At 44.5% G+C, this 23,476-nt stretch overlaps 1 protein-coding gene across 2 annotated transcripts in view; it reads right to left on the bottom strand.

Moving 5' to 3' along the window:
- PRR22 (proline rich 22) overlaps nucleotides 1-5,432 on the bottom strand; it is a 108,561-nt gene extending 103,129 nt beyond the window's left edge. Inside the window, exon 1 of one of the 2 annotated variants that reach the window (XM_069641435.1) lies at nucleotides 5,239-5,432. In XM_069641435.1, coding sequence (XP_069497536.1) covers nucleotides 5,239-5,299 — 61 coding nt within the window. In that variant the 5' untranslated portion in view covers nucleotides 5,300-5,432. The remainder of the gene's footprint in view (nucleotides 1-5,238) is intronic. The other variant, XM_069641516.1, reaches the window with a different exon arrangement.
- Between the last annotated feature and the right edge of the window lie 18,044 nt (nucleotides 5,433-23,476).

Genomic DNA, 23,476 nt, shown 5'->3' with positions numbered 1-23,476 from the left:
AAAGTTACCCATAAGTAGTCAAACCGCGGTGATAAGTAAGTCGAAGGAGAAAAATAGAACAATAGGCTGGAGAAGCATTTAGAACGAAGCAAAAGGGCTCAGTAACAGCGCTAGGAAGAAAACAAAAGTACTTTGATGCAACGCATCGGGGCACCGGTGTGTCATACGTAAATACGTGCTGGTGGCCATCTTGAATGAGGCATAGACCGCCAAAAGGGTTTCCTAGCCACCATGTTAAGTGTGCTTCCACCTGTACCAGACCTTCCAGGGCTGGTGCATTACAATGGGAAAGAGAAATATGATGATTGGGGAAGGCTTTCACCACGGCATTAAGGAAGAGTATAATTCATTAACAGGCAATATATGGTATGATGAAATAATGCGAGTGGGAAGAGAGAGAGTAAATGGCACATAGTATGTGTGCTCTCTCATTATATAGTTTTTTATTTATTGTTTTATTTGTATCGCGCCGGTCCCCCTCAGGCATCAGGGCGCCACATGAAGACACATCAGGCAACAAGTAGACTAACATGGAGATGGGACAATATATCCACAGGTAGTTGCTGTGTTCTATGAGGAGGCATGATGCCTAATGCACCTGTCTCTCTGTAGAACTCGAAGTTTATTCCAGGGGAAAAAAGGAACAGTTCACTGGGTGGATGAAGGGGAAAATATATACAAATACAACTACATAAAATTAACGTGAATGCTTCAAAATCAGGAAACCAAGCATACAGTAATGGAGTATGTCACTGAAGGCCCTAACAAGGGGGAATTACAAATGAGGGATCATAAAAGATTGCAATGCACAATTTAAGAAGGGCAAAGTGTCCCCTGGTGTCACATGAAGCCACTGATGAGAACAGAAGGATCAGTTTGGTATGGGGACAAATGGGATGGGGCAATAATGAAATGTTGTTTTGAAAGAGATTGGTGGGCTTTGAGCAAAATGTGGTAGCCAAAGTTAATGACAACTGTCGAGCAACTTGGTGAAAGTATGTTCATGCTTTAATGTAGTTACATGACAAATATCAACCAGTTGACATAAGGAGCTTGAAATGATTACCTTTGTGTTTCAGGTCAAGTGGGTAAATTTTCCTGGGGACTAATTTGGGATGCGCCAATGTGATGGTGAATGCAGCGCTGATGCAGGGAACAGAAGCAGTAATGGATATTTGATGGGCTTGCAGATCCAAAGCATTGTTTTTTTTATTATTTTTTATTAATAACTTTAACAACAAACAATCAACATAGAAACAAACTAAATAGTGAACATCATACAAAGTTCGAAGCACCATGTGCATTATCATGAGACGTCCACCATCTCCCGATTACCCTCCTCCCTAACTCGAGCCTACTCCGCTTCACCACCCTCTATTGTTTCGTCTGAGAACACTCTTTCCTCCATACTCCCCGAGGAATCATGTCCATCCAGACAGGCCTGCGTGGACCCTGACAATGTGGCCACTAAGTGCCTCCAGGCCATCAATGTTTCTGCCTTTTCATCCCCTCCTCTGCTGACCGCTTCGCTCCATACCACCGTTTCTGCTTCTGCCCATTTCTGAAGGTCGTGCCACCAAACTTCTACTTTTGGTCTGTTGTTTGCTTGCCATCCCATGGCAATTCTGCGATTGGCAAATATGTCAGTGCGGATCCAAAGCATATGCCCAGCTTCCACCTAACTGGAGTGGAGTTTGTGCCTTTGTCACATTGGACAGACCTGCACTTGTGTTGCCCCAAAATAGCGCTGCCGTGAAGATTGCACTGCAGGGAAAGATGGTGCAACAAAATGAGCAGCAAAAAATAAAAAGGAGAAAACGGTAAAACAATGATTTCTCAAGGAAAGGTGTGGGGAACGGGGCAGCTATCCCAGATGAGTAACAACTATTTTCCATGGCTGGCACTTTCTTCACTTCCTTGTTGTTTCCAGGAGTACAAGCTGCAGCAAATTCAAAATGGCTGCAGCTAACTCGATGTGAGTTATTGCAGGTGGCTAATTGAACAGCAAAAGGTTTAAACATGATTAAAAAGAGATGAAGGCCTTGCAGCCAGCAAAGAAGGTGACTGTGCACAATTTGGCACAAGCTGCTGCACTGCGATAGCTGACGGTGATGCCTCAAATGGAACTTTTAGTGCAAATATACAAAAGATACAGACACTCCAGGGTAAGATGACGAGAGAGGTCAATGGAGTGCAAGCAAAAGGCTGGCTGGACAGAACATTCCCATGGGTACCCACCTGGCTTTCCAGATTGTTTTGAGTGGCTGTCCCCATGCTAGTGCTCATCCTCATCACCTTCTGCATTTTTAAGAACATTTTAAAAGTGTATTTTAAACAAACTAAAAGGACATTTGATTATCCTTGAGTGTTGACAAAAATAGTTTTTAAATCAAGAGTAGGAAGAAAATAATGGGGAAAATGAGGGGGAGGATCCTGGAGAGGGCTCTTTCTCATATCTGTGGTGAAATTAAATTCTTAATAAAAACAAATCCATAAATAGAGGAGCACAGTTAAGTATAGTCAAACTTAGTAATAGAAGGAAATAAAATGCTGTAACTAGGCCTTAAAAGCGTGCGTTTTTAAAAAAATGTGTGCTAGCATTTTATGCGTGGCAAGAGCCACCATAGCTGGTGGTTTTGTGCAGAGTCTGCAATCCCAGGCCTGTGCTGTCGGAAGAACGCAGTGGTTGTTATTTGTTGAGGTCATAGATTAGAGCTCACAGGTTTCGACAACGAATATGTAATACATGACCATTTTATAATTCAAAATCATTTATGAAATACAATTTTCTAATGGATACAAAAAGAACCACAGCGGTTTCAAATTGCCCCATAGGACATCTTCCAAGGGAAATGGGCAAGACTGTTCCTGATAAGCAACAATTGTATGGTAGTATGTCCCTGGTTGAAGGCTCTGATGGTGTCATGGTGGAGGGCCATTCTCATGGGAATCAGGATGAGGCGACCAAGGCAGTTGAATAAAGTTCCACTGGTCATCTCAAATGTTTTAATGACTTAACTTTGTGTTGTGGGAATTGGGGTGGATTGTGAAGTCACAGTGTATAATTGAGGGAGTTGTGGGAAGGTACGTGGACCCAATGGTCAATTGCAATGTTTGTTTTTCTATAAGGGTTCAAAGTTGCGAGGTCCAATCCCTTCTGCATGGGGGAGATTATTTAATGTTGCACAATCTCAAATGCTAATTACTTTATTGTGCATAAAAATTCTTTGTTTAGGGGCGTTTCTTTGACAGCGCCTTTTCATGCAGTTCTGTTCCATGATCTATTTGTATTTGCTGCCCCAGCTGCGTCTGGAGCCCTGAATAAAACTGTGTTACTTCTGCACTGGTGTACATTCCTTTTTTGACTACTTTTGTAATTTTTTGGTGAGTTCTACGAGGCGAACCCCAATACGTGATCATCATGCGCTAATACCATCAGGAAGTTATTTTGGTTGTCAGTTGAAAATCTTCTTCACTCGTAATCCCAATTCCTAAAAATAAACTTGAAAATACTTACCATTATACAGCAGCACCCTCTCCTATTAAGTGCCCAAATGTTCAATCATGTACCAATGTCATAAATACTTTGGATTTTTCTAATCATGTGTGGGAGGTGCACAGTTTTTGCGCAGAAATGAATTGTACCATGAATGTGTAAATTATGAATTCTTATAAGTGTTATTTCCAGTATTGCAGATCATTTTTAGATGCTCTCCTACTGTGACATCATTGCGATTTAGGTGAGTGCATCCTACACAGTCTCAATTTAATGATGTCAGTGGGCCCTGTATTCGATAACCCAAATGTAATACATATCTGGGAAAGATAGATCGTCACTGGTCAAATATTTGAATTATGTTTTTCATTCCTTTCTATTCTCTAAGCACAATGTTTGTGAGCTGAGAGCATTTTAATATCAGTATCAATTCCAACATTCGCTATATTACACCTTATGCCAGAAAGTGGGCACCATTGATAAATCACCATTGATAAATCACCTCAGTCATGAATGTATCTGTCTGTTAACTAATCTTTGTAACTTGCTTACAGACATAACTATCTCTCTCTCGCATACCCTCTAGACTGCCTCTCACCACCCATCCACATGCCAGTTCAACATGGGTGGTTAGCAGGGATTTGGCCTCCCATGCATAGCTTTGCACTGGCCGTTATGCGCACACGCATGCTAGCACTTCTCAATTTCCCAATCCTGGACCTCGGTCCCCCAAGGGCATTCAACCTACAGCACGTTGGGACCATACCAATGGTGAAAGGCGCTATGCAAATGATAAAATACAATTCAGTGAACTGAGATTCTCAAACTGAAGATTGCTTGCTTGTAACTTGTGACTTTTTAATAAAACACAATCACACAATACAACAGCCTCTTCAAGGTCTAATAAAGGACGGGATTTCACTTCAGAATCAAGAGAAAAGCAGGAATGGTGGACATGCAGATTTTCATTCACCTTTTAACAAAAGCTCAGAATGATGGTATAATCTCAAGGCGGTAACTCTTTAAGCGCAATTTGCAAGAAAAGGAAATCACATCTCGAAGACATTCAGAGACCACATAAGATTTATGCAGTTGGGGACACTTCAGTATAATAAGTTCACATGATTTTAGAGTAATCAACCTTCATGGTGCGTAATGCAAAACATTGTCAATGATTTTGTTCCAAATATAATTGATTGGTCAATGCTGCTTTGTCATGACTGATTCATATTTAATTCTTTTATTTTGCCTTTCATCTGCTGGAGCAAACACCTGGACTTTTTGGGTGCCATTTTCTCGCTTTTCTCTTCTTTAATCATCATTTCATCCTTACAGAAAAGGGGATGCTCCTTTTAAATACTGGTCGACAGATGCTATGCTCAGACTAACTACCAAGGGCCACTGTAACACTGGAATGACCACAACCCTGCTCCAAAGTCAGGCTCAGGAACCTCAAACCCCTTTTGCCCAAAATTCGAATTTCTTTTTTAGCAGCTGAGGTCTCCTTTTAACAGAATATTTGTATCATATGACTTAGCGATGGAATTGCTAATAAGATCCTTTATTGTGAATCCCATCGCACTGAAGGCTCGCTCCAGTTTTCACTACTTCATTCAGGAAAAAATATCCAGGTGGCAGTTTGATATTCAAAAGTCCCTTAACTAAACACATCTGAACACAAACTGATAACAAATAAAGATCCTTCACCAGAAGACTAACGTGATAGTAATGCCTGGCCTTACCTAATAGAAGATGGTTTTCTGGAAGCACAAATGTTTGAATTTGCTGATTAAGATGTTGCATTTTTCATGCTATCTGAAGTCTGTCATGGCTAGACCAAGCTAGACCAAAGTCGTCCTGATTATTTGCTTATCAGTGCTCACATGGGCGCCTTCATCAAAACCTTTTCCAGGAGAACTTTCAATTGGTTCTGTTTCTGATGGTAACTGTGCAAGGAATTCTAAAGAACAAAGGACATTCTACAAGTTCCTCTAAAGATTCTAAAGGAAGCAGAAGCTGGGTCTGGCAGTGTGAGTTTGTACTTCATCGTTGACCACAGGGAGCAAGGTGTAATGGGACTAAATCTAAGACGGGTCACAGATACTTTACCATTAATGATCAATGTGAAAAGCGTTGGGCAAAGGCACACACTTAGCTAAAAAGAGACCCCTATGTGGTGCCACAAAATAGGATTGTTCCTGCAGTGGCATCTTTTGAGAATGTTACTGGTCTTTAACAATGTTGCACATTAAGAATTGCATAGAGGAAACCAAAGCCTGGAGAAAAAATAAATAAAGTTGTTAAACAGTGGCACAGACTAGCTCGGAAAATGGTTACCTAGATCTTATGTTATTGCTCTTTATTTCATGTATTGACTAAACCTCAGACCGTGCCACAAGTTGGAGATGGGGGTACAATGAAAGAGAAGATTAGTCCAGCATGCAGTTTATGGGCTTGGTGGTTCTTCTTTGGACTCCACCAAGAGGAGGGTCTCCAGCAGGCTGGAAAACACAGAATCAAAAATTAGTCAAGGCAGAGGCGAATGAGGATTCAGGAAAGGCATCCTCACTTACAAATGATTAAAGGAAACAATAGGACACAGAGCAAAGATCATACTTTAAGACGCATGATTAATACTTCAGAATGCAACTAATAAATTGGTAAATTTATGATCATGCGTCTGTACTCTGGATGTCAGTATGAAGTTCAAAAGCTGAAGGATGGTGGGAGGTATGCGCCCTTAAAAAAACATCCTCAATATCCATATACAAAAGCATCTGAATTGCAGTCTGCAGAACCATCTTAAATCATTTGATAGCAGCCCCAGCAGCTCTGCATTCATGTTGGACAACTGGCACCTGAAGTGAGAGTCTGGAAAGAAGCCTACAAGATACTCCTTTGATGCATTTTATGGCAGGGCCAGCTTGTAAACTGGACACCATGTTCCTTGCATGACTGTTGAGCTCTTACCGTCATTCCTTTGATTACACTCTGTGTGGCAAATGCTTTTTAAGGCTGTGCTTCAGGAGGCGCAGCATCAACTGCATGTCTCTGAGACCAACATACTCTCACCCAACCTTGCAGCTACCTTGCAAATAGTGTACGATCTTACACACAAGGTATATCTCCTCTCACTGAGTTCTTGATAAGGTAGTACCAGATAAAGCCTTTGTATGCCGTTCTTCCATAGTGTCCTTGATGAAGGCTATTTTTTATTTGGGGACTTGTCTAACATGTGCAATGTCCCCTGTATTTGGTTGTTTACCTAGACTTCATTTTACGTTGGAGCAGGTGATGTTTTTCTTAACAGAGAGATCTTTGTGCATGGTGTGAGGGGTCAGTAATGCAATGCGGACAACTGCTTGTGCTATTCTCCAGCATTGGATCTTTCATGGATTCACATGCTTAGAATATTCCCCGTCGTCAGACTGGGAACCCTCGGTACACATATATATAGTCATTTCCAATAGGAAAAACTTCTGCCCTATCCCCGTCTGCGTCCTCTACGGGGCCGCCCACGTACGCCCCGTTGGACGTGATGGTATATAAGCCCCGCCCCCGCGGGTCCCTTCAGATTTCAACCGTCTCCAAAGATAGTGGGATCTCCTCGTGTATTTTCTTCAAATACTTATCGATTGTTTCTAACTCCCGCGAGTTGGTCTGTCTGGTCCGCTTCCAACTCCTACGAGTTTTGTTAGTTAATCTGGCAATAATGTCGGGTAAGCCTCTTTTCCGCCCGTGTGCCACGTGCGGTCTAAAGAAGGTTTATGAAGGGGATGGCCACCTTGACTGCATCTACTGCCTTCACCCCCACCACTCGGCGGACCAATGTGATATCTGCAAGGGTTTTTCCCAAAAAACCCTGAAGGACCGGAATCGGCGACTGGTCTCGTGGCTGAACGACGGCGCTGGAGCGTACCCTCAATCGGAGGTAGGATCGGTGCGCAGTATCGCCTCAGCGAAAACATCAGAAGCCTCCCGACGCTCACATCCGTCGGAACCTCCGGCCAAAAAATCACGGCCTACGGGGAAGGACGTGCCTCGAAGTCATTCCTCTAAGGCCTCATCGAAAGAATCGACGAAGAAATCATCTTCCTCTTCTTCTTCGTCGAAGAAAGACAAGGACAGGCCAAAATCCTCCTCGAGCGATCAGAAAAGATCAGCTACGAGTAGAGAGGCGGATAAACACAGGGAGAGCTCCGCGAAGGCGGGACCGCCTAAGCCACCTGCAGGCCTTCCGTCGACGACGACGATGGCGACGATCCAAGTGCCCAGTCCGTCACAGTCCCCCGCCTTTCAAACGGGCTCATCGTCGACGACGATTCCCTCGTCGACGGAGTTCCAGGCCTGGAGGCCAGAAACGTTCGACATGGGGCTACCCGACACACTGCTACAAGAACAGCCAGTTTCGATCGCCTCCAAAGAGGACGACGGCTTCAGAATAGTGAGCCCGGAAGACCTGGGGCTACGGCCCAGATTTCCTTCTGGTGCAACCTGCTCTCAAGTTTTCACCCAGCCTCCAAACGCCCAGGCTACTCTCTCCATGGAGGTACTTTCCTCCTTGCACTCGCTCTTGAAGTCCCTGGACGAAAGGCTCCCGCCTGCTCCGACGACTCCCCTCGTCGACGAGCCCGGACCTTCACACCGCCCGACTAGATCGGTCGTGGGCCCAACTGCTCCAACAGTCCAGGAAGAAGGTGAGCTCTCGGACTCCCTCTCTGAACAGGGGTCAGCTTCTAATATCTCCCTCTCGCCGTCGAGAGACCCGTCATGGGTTTCGGATGTGGAGGTGGATCCTCCGAAAAGTCCCATTCACCCATCTCCACCGGACGACATAGGGGCCTTCCATTCCATGATGGAAAAAGCCTGCAAGGAGTTCGGTTTGACCCAACAAGAAGAAAAGAAGGACTGCTTCCTCTTTGACCACATGGGCAAGAATAGGCGTTCCGTTTTTTCGATACCGATACTGGACCACGTATGGAAAGAGGGCGTCCAAACCATGCGGCATCCATTCTCGGAACCTGCGGTCAAAGGCCGCGTAGAGAAGAAATTTAAAGTTCCAGATTCGACGCCAAAATGCCTCTCTGCGCAACCCACGCCTGACTCGGTGGTATCGGCGGCGGCGACGAGAAAGGCAAAGGCCCAGCATAAGTGCTCTACCCCGCCGGACTCCGAAGCTAGACGCCAAGACGCTTTCGGTAAGAAGATCCTGTCAGTGGGAGCGTCAACAGTGAAAGCAGCGAACTCCCTGGCAATCATGGCCAGGTATGACAGGGAGATGTGGCACAGACTGGCACCCATTTTGGACCACCTCCCCGAAGAACACAGAAAATCAGCTATGTCCCTGGTTCGTGAAGGAGAAGAAGCCTCGAACCATGCTATCAATATAGCGGTGGACCTGGCAGACTCGGGGTTCAAACAAATTAACAATGAGTGGTTCTACGACGCCAGGCCTGGCTCAAATGCACCAACTTTAGACCCGAGGTGCAATATAAGGTCGTCGACATGCCTTTCGAAGGTGACCACCTGTTTGGCGAAAAGGTGGATGAGGCCTTGAAAGGAATGAAAGAGGACTCTGAGACTGCGCGCTCGCTGGGCTCCCTCCAAAGCGGTAAGCCCTTTCGTTCCTTTCGCCCCTTTAGAGGAGCTACGGGAAACGCACGATTTGCGGGATCCAGGGATAGAGCATTCGGGAGGTCTTCATATCCGTCCCAAGGTTATAGACGCGCCTCACAGTCCTCGACCCGACGCAGAAATTTCCAGGCCTCTAAGAGACGTCCCACTTACTCGTCGTCGACGGGAAAACAAAAAGATCAACAATGACGTTCTAGGAGGGAGAGTGTCAAGTTGCGTCGAGGAATGGGAGTCTATTACGACAGATCGGTGGGTTCTGGACACGGTGAGACTGGGACATTCCCTAAGATTCAAATCCAGACCTCCAAAACGTCCACCGATATGCCTGTCTCAACCACACCTAAGCGTCTTGCGTCGAGAGGTTGCGCTCATGCTAAAAAAAGGCGCCATCGAATTAGTACCTGCCTCACAGAGAGGCTTAGGGGTTTACTCACGCTGCTTCGTAGTAAAGAAACCAAACGGGAAGTGGCGCCCCATCCTCGACCTACGGGACCTCAACAAAACCCTGCTGAGTCAAAAGTTCAAGATGCTTACTCTACAGGAGGTAATCAGATCGGTCCAAAAGAACGATTTCCTAGCGTCTCTGGACCTCCAAGATGCGTATTTTCACATTCCGGTGCGCACTCACCACAGGAGGTTCCTGAGGTTCCTAGTCGGCCAAACACACTACCAATTTACTGTGCTCCCTTTCGGCCTGAAGTCCTCCCCAAGAACCTTTACAAAGTGCCTAGCACCCGTAGCAGCCTGGCTGCGGAAGGAAGGGCATCACGTTTACCCGTACCTCGACGACTGGCTCGTGAGGGGATCCTCCCCAGCGTCGACCAACGACAGCCTATTGACCACCTTGCGACTGCTACAGCGTCTGGGATTTGCAGTGAACTACGAAAAGTCTTCACTAAAGCCCTCGAAGAGCTTGAAGTTCCTAGGTGCTCAATTCGACACCCACACGGGACTAGTGAAACCATCCCGGGAAAGGTTGTTGAAAATCAAACACCTGACAAGCCAACTTCGTTTACAGAGAAGGTTGTCAGCAAGAAAATATGCGGCTCTCCTCGGCTCCATGGCATCGTGCATCCACCTAGTCGCGAACTGCCGGTTGTTCATGAGACCTCTACAGGAGTTCCTATCAGACAGATGGAAGCAGGCCACAGGCCGCTGGTCGGACAAGATAATAGTCGACGACGAACGAGTTATCAAAGCCATCCGATGGTGGAAGGTGGCGCGCAACCTGGACAGAGGGGTCCCCTTGCAGGAGCCGGAATTTCAGAACACCATCATTACAGATGCCTCTCTGTCGGGCTGGGGAGCACACATGTCACGTCACCAAACCCAAGGCAGGTGGTCGTCGACCGAATCTCGCCTACATATCAACGTCCTGGAGCTAAGAGCGGTGAGATGGGCCCTGAAATCTTTCCTCCCACACATCAAGGGGTCAAAAGTAAGAGTGCTCACGGACAATACGACAGCTATGTTCTACCTGATAAAACAGGGTGGCACCAGATCCAGGACCCTCTCGAAGGAAGCTCAAAAGATCTGGCACTGGGCTTTAAAACACCACATCTCCCTAGTAGCATACCACCTACCGGGAGCGAAGAACTTACAGGCGGATTCCCTGAGCAGGATGATGTCACAAATACACGAGTGGGAGCTGGACTCCACTCAACTCGGGGAAATTTTCGAAAGATGGGGGACCCCGTCGATCGATCTCTTCGCCACGGAAAGAAACCGAAAATGTGCTCAGTTCGCGAGCAGATGGCCCCAAACAGACTCCCTGGGGGAAGCGTTCTCGTTTCCGTGGACAGGCAAGTTCCTCTACGTCTTCCCTCCATTTCCTCTCATACGGAGGACGATCCAGGGGATCCACAGGTACAATTGCCGGGTCATCCTAGTGGCCCCGCGCTGGCCGAGGCAACCATGGCTCTCAGACCTCCTTCATCTGTCGCTGGATCAGCCGATACCATTCAGGAAAGTACCGAACCTCCTGTCCAGGGACGAGGGGACCGTGTGGCACCACAATCCGGACAGCCTGAACTTAACTGCATGGCTCCTGACTTCTCGGAGCTGATTGCCGAAGGATTCTGCAGGCGGCCAGAGCCCCGTCCACTAACAAATCATATGCAAGCAAATGGAAAAGGTTTTGTATATGGTGTCAAACACAACAAAATATACAACCTTTGGAAGTAACTCCGGAGCAAATCCTCCCGTATCTTCTTCATCTTGCGGAAAGCGGACTGTCATCATCGTCAATCAAAGTACACCTGGCGGCTGTTTCAAGATTTACCAGAAGAAGACAGTCCCCTCCACTATTCAGTGACAGGCTAGTGAAGCATTTCATGAAGGGTCTGTTTAGAACCTTCCCTCCGGAAAAACGGTTCCCACTGTCGTGGAGTCTGAACACGGTTCTAGCTGCCTTAATGAAGCCTCCCTTTGAGCCAATGTCCTCTTCATCTCTACAATTTCTATCTTGGAAACTCGCGTTCCTAGTTGCCATCACTTCGGCTAGAAGAATGTCGGAACTACAGGCACTGGTCATAGACCCTCCATATCTGAGGTTCTTTAAGGACAAAGTTATTTTATCAACTAACCCTTCATTCATCCCAAAAGTACCGTCGGTCTATCATAAGCACTCGACCCTGGTACTCCCTACTTTCTTTGCATCTCCTTCGTCGACGGCGGAGAAGGCTCTTCACACTCTGGATGTCAAAAGGGCACTAAAATTTTACCTACAAAAAACGCAAGATATCAGAACCACCAGACAGCTATTCGTCGCCTACGGCCCCTCGGCTAGGGGTAAGGCTATCTCCAAACAAGGTCTGGCTCGCTGGGTCTCCTCGGCGATTACCCTGTGTCATTCCAAGGCCGGGAGACCTCTACTACATCGTCCCAGAGCCCATTCCACGAGATCGACATCTTCCTCCGTGGCTCTATGGGCAGGAATTCCGCTGACGGACATCTGCCAAGCGGCGGCATGGTCTGTTCCGCACACGTTTACTCGCCACTACTGCCTGGAAAAAGCAGCACGCGGATGAGGTACAAATGGGAAGGGCAGTGCTTCGCCACCTTTTTCAATGAGGTAAGCCAAAGTTTCAAGTAAAGGGCTGCCTATTATTATTATTATTTGGCCTCAACTGGTTTTTCTGAGTGTATACATGGAGGTGCATAGTTTATTGACCTAAACATAAGTGGTTGGATAGATATGTGCGCAAGGGGTGCATACTGAGTCATATGACATAGCATTGTATGGCGAAAATCCGTTTCGTATCAGTATATTAAGTTGTTGCTTACATACATGGTGTAAACGGTAGTGTTTGGGGGTGTCTCTACGACTGTAAGTTACATTGCACTCTCACCTCCTTCTTGATGTTACTGCTTTACAATCTATTCTAAGCATGTGAATCCATGAAAGATCCAATGCTGGAGAAGGGAGTAGTTTCTTACCTGTAACTCCATTTCTCCAGCATTGGTATCTTTCATGGATTCACATGCGCCCTCCGGCCTCCCCGGACTGCAATGTGGAAGATTGGTATGCAAGCAAGTTTTTCCCCCGTTATCTTGGAGGGGTCGAAATCTGAAGGGACCCGCGGGGGCGGGGCTTATATACCATCACGTCCAACGGGGCGTACGTGGGCGGCCCCGTAGAGGACGCAGACGGGGATAGGGCAGAAGTTTTTCCTATTGGAAATGACTATATATATGTGTACCGAGGGTTCCCAGTCTGACGACGGGGAATATTCTAAGCATGTGAATCCATGAAAGATACCAATGCTGGAGAAATGGAGTTACAGGTAAGAAACTACTCCCTTCTCAAGATTAGAGATGTTGTTAAAGGAAAGGTTTGCAAATAAACCCTTGCGTGCCCTACTCTATCAGGAAATTCCCTACCTATTCTATAGGCTAAGGAAACAGCTCCTCACATAGGTAAACTGGCCCTCACACTAAACAACAAAACATTCAAAGGATACATAAAAACACCATAAAATGACAAACAAGAATTGAACAATATCTGGATGACCTTCACCTATCCTGGAAGAATCCCTTCCCCAGGATTTTTAAAAGTCATGTTCCCGAATGTTCAAAGGAAAAGAAAAGTCTTGAACCAATTCTTGTCAGTTCCAAAGTAAAACTAAAAAGTTAATCAAACAAAAATCCACTATTAACAATTGCCTTGTTTATGTTGAAAAGACCTCCTTCCAATTCCAGCTAAGAAAATAGCACCAACGGTAATCATGGATCTCTTCTTTCCATGATTATTTGCCACAGTTAAAAAAGAAAGTATAGAATTTCTTCTTTTACAACTTTACAATTGGTTAGGCCCTCTACAGTACATTTGGTATGTTAGGCTGCTTCTCTTTGGGTTGCTGTTTCACTCTTAACAACTATCCTTCTACCAGTGTTACCATGAGAACAGTCACTTTTCTCCCACAGTATACCCCTACTCCAAACCACTTGAATGTGACATCCAGTGACAGTATTATACACCACCACCACAGTTCAGGTACTTCTACTCGAATTTTATATTTTAGAATTGTTAGGCATATAACAACAAGGCACTTTGACCTCTACAGGTTGGAAAGGCACTCTTCCTTACTGTGCTCCAAGAAATGGGCAGCCTCTATGGCTCTTCCATCTGTCTTACTGCCATAAATATAACCTTCCTCTGCCCAAGACTGACTTCCTCTCAGCTTCAGCAGTCTTCAGCATTACAGGTTATTCCCTTAATCTGCTTTACAAGAACCCTGCCCCAGCTTCACCTACACCTTCTTGATTCCAGGAACAACCCCTCTTACAGCTTCAGGTAACAATGCCACACTTGTATCAGGGGCCACTTCACCTTTAACAACTTTACAAATTAGGTGGATGGGTTTAAACAGTACTTGGTTCACTATGGAAAAGGTTTGTCTCTTGGCTTGTGCAATGCTTGTTCTACTTGTCAATATAACAACTTCTGGGATAAAGATGGATTGTTTAGGATATTACAAGGTTTAGGGCCTCATTACACGGTAGGCGGTAACCATGGCACTATTAGCGGCATGGTTGCCGCCGGTACCATACTGAGTCCACCATGGTGAACGGCGGAATTACCGCCACATTCCAAGGTGTGTGGGGGGTAATTCCCCATTCACCATGGCACTTCCCCATTCCCATTTGAGCCCCCATAGGGGTCAATGGGATTGTGGAAGGCAGCAATTACGGTACTGCAAATTGCGGTACCGTAATTGCCTCCAAGGTCCCTTTGCGGGCCCGTTCCTTAACGGCTGGTAAAACCAGCTGTTGGGGTTGGGTCCCGCAAAGGGACCTCGTAATAAGGCGGTGAGGGTTTACCGGTACCGGTACCCTTACCGTTAAGGGTAAACCCTTACCGCATTCCGTGTAATGAGGCCCTTAGTCTTGAAAGGGAAAATATAATTAGGCACAGACAACCACTCTTTGAGATGGATCATTAAACTTAAAGGGTTGCAAGTTTTTGTATTCCTGTAATATCTTGGCGAGAATTTCATACATCTCTCGGGAAACACAGTGTGCAATCCGTGAACTTCCTTTGATGCTGTTTTCAGTTGTAACTCTTGTGAAAAGTCAACATTAGCGTTCAAAGCGGTTATAACAAGCGTTCCCTTTTCAATCATGGATACGCGACCACTCCATCAACAGTGAAAATGTTCAACAATGAATGTAATGTTCTTTAGTTCTTACGTGAGCGCTACGGCTTACACGATTAGTGCGCGTGCTACATTTCCATTGTTATAATGGGTCTTCAAACAAAAACTTGCTTTTAAGAATATGAAAGTTACTTTGAAAGCTGGTTACAGTTACCGACAAGTCCTGCTGAGTGAAATTAGTTGGATGAGTTTAAACAGTACGTGTTTCACTATGAAGGGTTTGCCTCTTGGCTTGGGTAATGCTTGGTCTCCTCATTAATATAACAACTTCTGTGATAAAGAATGATTGTTCATGATAATAAAAGGTTCAGTCTTCAAAGGGAAAACATAATTATGGACACGCGACCACTCTTTAAGATAGATATTAAACTTTAAAGGGTTGAAAGTTTTTTGTATTTCTGTAATATCATGGAGAGAATTCCAGACTTCTCTTGGGAAACACAAATGGCCACACCCGACCTTTGTTTGATGCTGTATTTACTTGTAACTCTTGTGAAAAGTCAACATTAGCTTTTGGAATGGTTTTAACAAGCATTCCCTTTTCAATTAAGGACACATAACTATTCCAACAATAGTGAAAATGCTCAACAATGGATGTAATGTTCTTTACGTCTTTCGCGAGCACTACAGCTTTCACAATTAGTGCACATGCTACATTTCCATTGTTAGAATGGGTCTTCAAACAACAAACAGTTGAGTGAACCTGAGCACTGAGCTTTACTCACCGGCTCCAGGAACACTGCGGTCGCGGGCTGCTTCACTATCCCCGACTTCCTCAACTTCTATTACTGCTTTGGGTTCACTTGGGACCCACATCCTTCTGCAGCATGGTATCTCCGGTCTGGCTCCTTTTCTTCCCAGTCCCTCGACTTGCCTTCTGCTTCTGGCCATGGGCTTCTCCAGCACGGTCACAGCTCTGCAATCACAGCAACTCAGCGCACATGGGGAAAACTTTGCTCTCGGCACATCTTCCTTGTTGCAGCCACTACTATACAGGGTTTGAGTACACAGGGCCCTCTCAGAACTTGCAGGTGAAATCTGCTATCTCCACATTGTGGGGTCCCTTCTGTGCTCCCACTTCCTCGTGAATTGCCAGCTCTGTGCTTCTCCTCTGCTACTATTACTGCCAGCCCTCCAACTCCTCCTCCTTCTTCCTCTCCTTTTCTGCTGGGGCCTTCTATGAAGTTTGGCAATTGGCTTCAGGTGTGAGCCATCAACATCAATTGCCTGACTTCTAAAATGGTTATTAGGCTTAATTGCCTGACTACTACATATACTACTACTACTACTACTACTACTACATGTACATGCTTCTTTAGTCCTCTTCATTGTCTCAGATCAGTCCCACTAGGATTCTAGGACATGTAGTTTGTTTAATCAAAGTGAGATTTTTCTACTTCTTGATGGTTTTTAAGGGTGTATTTAATTGCCATAGTAATTTTAACAGAGGCTATGATGTTTAATTTGTCTAGAGGAAGGTGGCTTAGAGATGACAACATATCCACCGTCATTTTTAGTGTTCCCTTGGAATTGAGGTGGGTATTTCATTTTAGAAACCAAAAAGAGTCTTTCTTTTGGTATATTATGCTTTGTTGTTATAACCTTAGGTTTCACCACCTTAGGTATAATAGGAGGTTGAGAGACATGTAAATGGCAATAAGACATAACCTCTTCTGCAATATGGTTAAGAGACTCCCTGTCAGAGGAAGAATACTGTCTCGTACCACAGAATCTCCTCTCCACCCACATGATCCTCCCACAGTACACCACCCCCAGGGTTAGGATCAAGAAGTGTCTGCCTTCTCCTGGCCACTTGGCAGGAGGCTTTAGGTAGGGTTTCAGTGAGGGATCTGCAGGATTCTTCACAGTGGTCTCATATCGGTGTGAGCTGATCTTGCAAGCGCTAAAGTAGAATCCCCCAAGAAACATCAGAGCTTTTTATTTAGCCCATGGACAAAACCGTGAATATCAGTGATCTTTTTTAGCATCAGCGCTCCTTCTAAGCTTCTGGCAAAAGGCCTCTTGTGTGAGGCATTATCGACAATGTTCCTGTAGCAGTCATACAGATATGGTGATTGGTCAGTATTCCCTGAACGCAGGAATGATATTTAAATATTCCCCAAAATAAAAAGAAATATCAGGGCTTCATTTATAAGCTAAAACGGGGCAAAAAAAGTAGTTAACTTAAAAAGAGCACAATGAAAGCAAGGATAAATTAATCACATAACAACTTTAATCATTGAAACAATAATTATATAATTACTATCCATGGTCTCACTTGTCAGGGGTAGACAGGATCGGAGCCAACTATCCATCCTTCACAGACTTTTATTCCAGCTCCAAATTGACTGTTCCTTAAGAATGATAGTACACTGTTACCAACAGTTCATTGTTATTAATGGTGCAACCAAATAAATAATGTCCAAAATAGTGACACATTGTGACAGTGGATACAGCATCAAAATGGTACACACACGACACGGGTAATTTTCAGTTAAAATGAGATTTCCACTGAGAAGAACACTTTTGTTTCCGCAATTGAGTTTAAAGGGAAAGAGTTAAACATCGAGAACATAGCATTTACTCATCCCTCACGAAATTATTATAATACTTTTTTTTAAATAAGCCAAAGTAATTTAATTCATTTGCATGCATGCTGAGCACTCAAGCTTGGAAATCCATACAGATTGTGTACAAAAGAAGTGCAGTAATCAGTGAATTGATCATAACAGCCCACCTATGAAGGCTAGAAGGCTGTCTGATCGTTGGAGGTTGAAGAAAGGCAAACCCGCATGAGTGGGGGAAATGTGCAGATTAAAGTATCCAACCTTCTTTTTGGGGATTTATTGTTTTTTCCCCCCCTCACACCTACTACTTTTTATAAATGTCATTGATGCTTGTCTTGTCCTTCATGTAGTCCTCTATTTTGGGAGGTTTGCATTGCATCCATCTTTGTGCTATGCACCTTCTTGCTAAGAATGAGGTCAGCCTAGTTAATCGTGTTGTGTATATTTTAATCTCTGCATCAAATCCCAGTAACAACCTGTCATTGATATCTGTATTTACTGTTCTAGCATCACATCCATTTCCTCTATAACCTCCATTTTGAACATTGATCTGACTTGCATGGGTTGTACTTATCAATCATATATGGTGTGTAGTTTAGCTTGTCTATTAATTTGTAATGTGCAAGTGTCAATTTGGCACTAATGGATATGTTCTTAGTTAGGCTGCAGATGTTTTACCATTGGTCTTCTGTAACTGTCTGTGGCAGATCCTGGTTCCACCTAGCCAGCGCTGTATGTTTTTCTGCTCTTATTTATCTTTGCATGTGAATGTACATTGTGGATATCAAGCCACTTATTGAATGGTCTCCCACAATTTTGCCTGCTGTATTGCATTTATCCGGGGCTTTTGTAAAATTGCTCCATTTCCCTTTAATAGCCAATCTGACTCTGTAATTGGTGAGTATGTATGTCTTATTATTCCCTTCCAGGTTTGAAAAGTGTACAAAATTGGCCTTCTACAATATGTTTATTCCTAGGCCTATCCATAATCTTTCTACATATGGATCATTCATAAAAGGAATTTCAGGATTTCGCCAGCGCTCAAGAGTTAATGGCAGCAATATTTTCAACTTCAGTGTGCCGGCTTTCCTATGTAATGCCCAGCCTGTGAGTCTTGATGGGTTTATTCCATTGTGGGGTGTTTTGGTAAAACCTGTTAGTGTTACATTTACTGGGGTTTTTCCGCTAAAATGTTGTTCAACCTTAACATTTGGTGTTGCATCCCTTTTATGAAACCAAGGTTTTGCCTTGCTGCCTGTGCTGCCTCTATTAAATGGGAGCATTAAATAGTTCCTGCTTACCCTGGCCCAGCATCCTCCTCATATTAGTTTGCTAAGTAAGCTTGTGAGCAAGTTAAAAAAGTGTTTGTTTTTGATAAATGGATTTGCCTGCCTGAAAAAGGTATAACTTGGCGAAAATGATCATCTTATTATCGCTACTTTCCTCATTAAAGAGAGAGATAATTTAAACTTATTTTCATCAAATTTGTTCAAGCGCTGTCTTGTAGTTGCAGTCATGAAGTCCTTCTTCTGTTGTTACAATGTACATTCCTAAATATTTGGCCGTGTTTGGAGACCAGTGCAATTTTCCTGTCTCTGGCTCTTTGGGCCAGAGGGAGAAAATCTGTGTATAAATATATTAAGGAATGATTTCCCCCCATCAAAGCCCCACTTTTGGTGTGGGTCGGCTACAGCAGCGTAGCCAGTGGTTCCATTGCACATGCAAATAATGTTGGCGATAGCGGGCATATTTGCTTGGTACATTTAGTGTGTTTTGGTAATTACCAGAGTTATTGGGGATGTGCACAGAATTTGCACCAAGTGAACAAAGGACTTTGGTATTGCCAATTTTAGCAGTATTTCCAGATTAAGTGCATTTGACTGAGTCAAAGGCCTTTCTGGCATCCGATAATGCCAGAAGTACATCCTGTGTGGGGGATAGGGCAGATAAAGTAGTGAATAATCTACACAATGTGTTGTTCTGCCTGGAACAAATTGGTATTGGTCTGGGTGCATTAGCTTAGGGGTATGTTGGAGAAGCCTGTTTGTCATTATTTGAGCCAGTATTTTGTAATCTGTGTTTAATTGTGTTAGGGGTCAGTATGACTTGCACTCTTCTGGTGGCATTCCTGGCTTCAGTAGGACTATAAGATTAACAGTCATCATTGATTTTGGTAGTTGACCTTTATACTCAGACGGGAGTGTATCGGATGCTGGTGATATGCCATTTTGCATGGTCTTAATAACTTCCTGTATTTCCTCAAGTGTTAGTGGTGTCATGAAACTATCTACATGTTCTAGCTGAATTGTTGGTAGTGCAATCTGTGTCAGGTATTCATATAAATGCCTTTCTGCATAATGTGCTGTAGTAGTCCTGCTCCTCAACTCTGGCTGACCAATTACAGAAAATCCCAATTATTGGTATAAATCTTGGTACAAGTGCACCACCACTTGTACTGCCATTTATACCAATCTGCTGTACTTGGCAAATGATCACCAACATATTGCAGTGATTTGTGTAGCAGGGAAAGTGATTGCAATCTATGAAACTTCTCTCTTAAAGAATATTTGGATGCAAATTGCTCAGTATTCCGTGGGCTAGTCAAAATGAAAATGGCCCACTCGCCCACTGTGTGTGTGTGTGAGAGGAGGTCTGAGCGATGCTGAATGCGTGAGTGGCTGGATGATGTCACATGGAAGGTTATGCACAGGACATAAATGAATGGTCCAGCAGCAACAGTCAGACCTGGAGCTGCTGAGGAGTAGGTGTTCGGGTGAATGTCCCCTTCAACTTACCTTAACCAAATACCTGTAACTTAAGACTTGAACCAGGAGACCTGGATTGGTGGCAGTAGTAAGAAATATGTATTGATTGCAGTCTTCATTTGTAAAAAAATAAGTTCCAGGGCCCAAAGAAAGTGAGCTCACTAATGTCAGTGCCGGCGGCCCAGCTCAGTGTCAATCTCGCTGAACTTTATGTTGCTTTGTAGTTATGATTTGTATAGTGATGACATGCGCTCTTGAAATAGCGTCATAGTGCTGATTCATTACTGAAAGAGAAGATTGGTTGTGCCTTTAATGTGTGTCATGGCCCCCCAGTGCCTGTGGTACAGCACATCACTGATATGTTGCTGTATGCCAAAGGTACACATGCGCCAGCATTGACACAGAACTCGGATAAGCGGCTTCACAGAATCTACAACTGCTGGAGCAGTGATGAAAGCTACACGCCTGGTGCAATGAGCAGAATGCACATACCAAAGCATAGATGGGGGATGCAGATTAGAGGTCCCATTTCTTTTAGTAGTGGTGCCATGAGTGTGCCAAGAAACAAATGTTGATGCGCTATATGCCAGATCTACCTATTACTATACATGAAGTAGTGCTATTGCCAATGAAACCATGAGTGCAGATTTTTTGAAGTATTACACAGAGAACTAAATTACTCTGAGGAGCTGACCATTTTTAAATATTAGGGACTGGGCCTGGCAATTTTTACAGGTTAGGCCAGAGATGGAAGCGTAGTATAAATCATTTGTACGCCATACCACTAGTTATTTTAATTTATACATAGTGTATATTTATTTCAAAGGCTCAAGAAACGCATCCCTGACAGTTTGTCTTTCTACTGAGCCATATATAGAATCTCTAAGGCCGGACATTCAAGCACTGCCCATTTCCCAAGTCACAGCTAGACAGACACACACAGGGCAGCGTCCCTGGCTATGCTACAGGTCGTTAAGGTGCTCAGGTTGAAAACACATTTCAGTGGCTGTGGCAGAGCCTTTCATATGCACGATGAAACATTTCCAACTCAAAGAGAGCTCACAAAACACCAGTTACCATGCAAATCTACTTAAAGTGAGCAACACAAAGTACCCATTTGAAGATTTATTTATATCCATGATGTCTACTATCCTGATATGCAAAACAATAAAGTGGCTTCAAGTCACCATCATGAATAACGATGTGCTGGAATTTTGTGACAAAGAATCTGCATATGTTATCTAGCTTTGCCTATTACACAACTTGTTTTATTCCAAGTCTTACATTAAAATCACTGACAGTACCTTGGGGTTAACTAGATTTTTCAGATTTTCATTATCTTGCATTCTGGGACTTATAGTTTACCATTGGAATTCAGGATGTGAAAATTAAAGCCACAATGATATTCTTTTGGGTTAACAACATGCGGCTATAATGGATTTACATGTTGCCATGTGGCGTTATTATGAAATGTGTGTTTCTTTTGTAATTAAACTCTCGATATTATTACTGTAAACCTTGAAATCCAACTATTGGCGCCAAAGCTTATTCTCCTCAGTGCCCCCCCCCCCACCCAACCCACTCGACAACCTCCCGGCCAGAGTCCATCCCACTCCCTCCTTTTTGGATGCAGCAGCCAGCAGGGTTTGCTTGCAGGTCGCCACTACCACTAGGAGTGGTCACTAGTTTCTTTTTTCCTACTTCCATGGGGGCTCACGGACAGTGAGTTTGAACGAGTTGCAGCAACTCATTCAATCTCACTGTGTGACGTGTGTGGATGTGTGTTGCCTTGCCTAGCTGCGACTGGGCTCATACAGTGGCCTGTGGCTGTTAATTTAACTTTACAGTTAACCAATGTTATGCTAGTCTCTCTGGTGCTCTCCTTCCTTTTTTCTCTCTTCCCCACTGGCACCAGTCCAGGTCGACTCAGTGATCCGACTCAAAAGAGTAGAGGAGCAGAGGATTACTGGTCCTGTCGAGGCCTGACTGCCTGGACCCAAAAAAAAGGATGTTTCATTAATTTACTGCTGATCCCTGCACGTGCGCACCAGCCAGGGTGTGTCTCTACACTACATACTGGGTCTGCGCACGCTGGCTGGCACACACGACAGTCACGGTGCCCACGTGGGCACACGGATGACCTATCACCCCTGATGGCAGCCCGGCTTCCAGGGAAAGGAGGAAAGCGGGGTGGGCCAAAGTACTTGAAAGCGGGTTGGGTCATCTCCAGGAGCAGGAGTACCCAACCGACCCGACAAGCATTTATGCTCATTTCTAGCCCAGCAGCAATGAAATGCTCATTGCTGTCACCGCAGCCAGGCCCGGCAAAAGAATGCATTTGTTTTGCTACTAGTTCTCCTAGTAGCAAATAAAATACATTATATGCCGGATTCGGCTGCAGTGATGGCAATGAGCATTTCATTGCTTCCTGGCCCATGCTGTGCCGCACAGCCACTGCTCCAGTAGCGGCTGCAGGGGCCGGAGGAGTGCCATGGACCTGCCCGGTGGCCTAGCTTCTCCCTGGGCTCCAGCTGCTGGTGGTCTGTTGTGCACATCATGGAGTGCTCAGGCCAGCTCAGCTGGTGGAGTTGGTGCACTGTGTGGCCATCGCTGCGTGGGCAACCGCCTCATTGTTGCCAGCATTTTTTGAGACTTTTTTTTGTTGAAGATCTGTCTGTTCCCACTGCTGGGAGCAGCCAGATCTCCCCAAAAAAAGTGCCGGTCCCCAAAAAAGCATGCCAGTGTTGGCCACCGGCACAAATTAAGCACTGATTGCAGACAATTACCACTGAAATACTAGTTTAAGGGCACTGAATAAATCAGTACAAACAAAATAATAGCATGCAATGAAACAACAGATCTGCACCTATAAATATTAAAATAAAATAATACAGTACAAAATATTAAATCAAACAGCCTTTCTAAACAATAAACCAATACTTTTCAGATGGATTCCAATGAGAAAGAAAAACTGAAGTTACTCAGCGCGCAAGCACTCAACTGAGCACATGACCTGATTGGTAGACGTAAGAGATTCCGGGGATGACAGGCCCAGATTTTTAAAAACTTGCCTCCAAAACATGTTTGTTGAAATCTAGGCTCCTTTAAGCTTAGCTAATGAGCCTGATTGTAATTTCCAACTACGGAAGAACCATTAAGCAGCAACATTTTCCAAAATAAAACAAGGACGTGATAATTAATTGAGTCATCCATTTTCAACCACCCAATTGCCGATAAAGCTTTGGTGACATGATTTTACTTTCTAAGAAGGTAAACAGCTTGTGTATCACGATTCTGTGCTGTTCGCAAGTTTTGTAAAGATTTGTTTGGAAGGCCCCATTAGGCTGACCTTCTATT

The sequence above is a fragment of the Ambystoma mexicanum genome, chromosome 1p (genome assembly GCF_040938575.1).
Source record: "Ambystoma mexicanum isolate Mex_15411 chromosome 1p, UKY_AmexF1_1, whole genome shotgun sequence".
Lineage (NCBI taxonomy): Eukaryota > Metazoa > Chordata > Amphibia > Caudata > Ambystomatidae > Ambystoma > Ambystoma mexicanum.
Note: the sequence above shows the minus strand (reverse complement) of the source record. Positions and strands in the feature narration are given on the sequence as shown.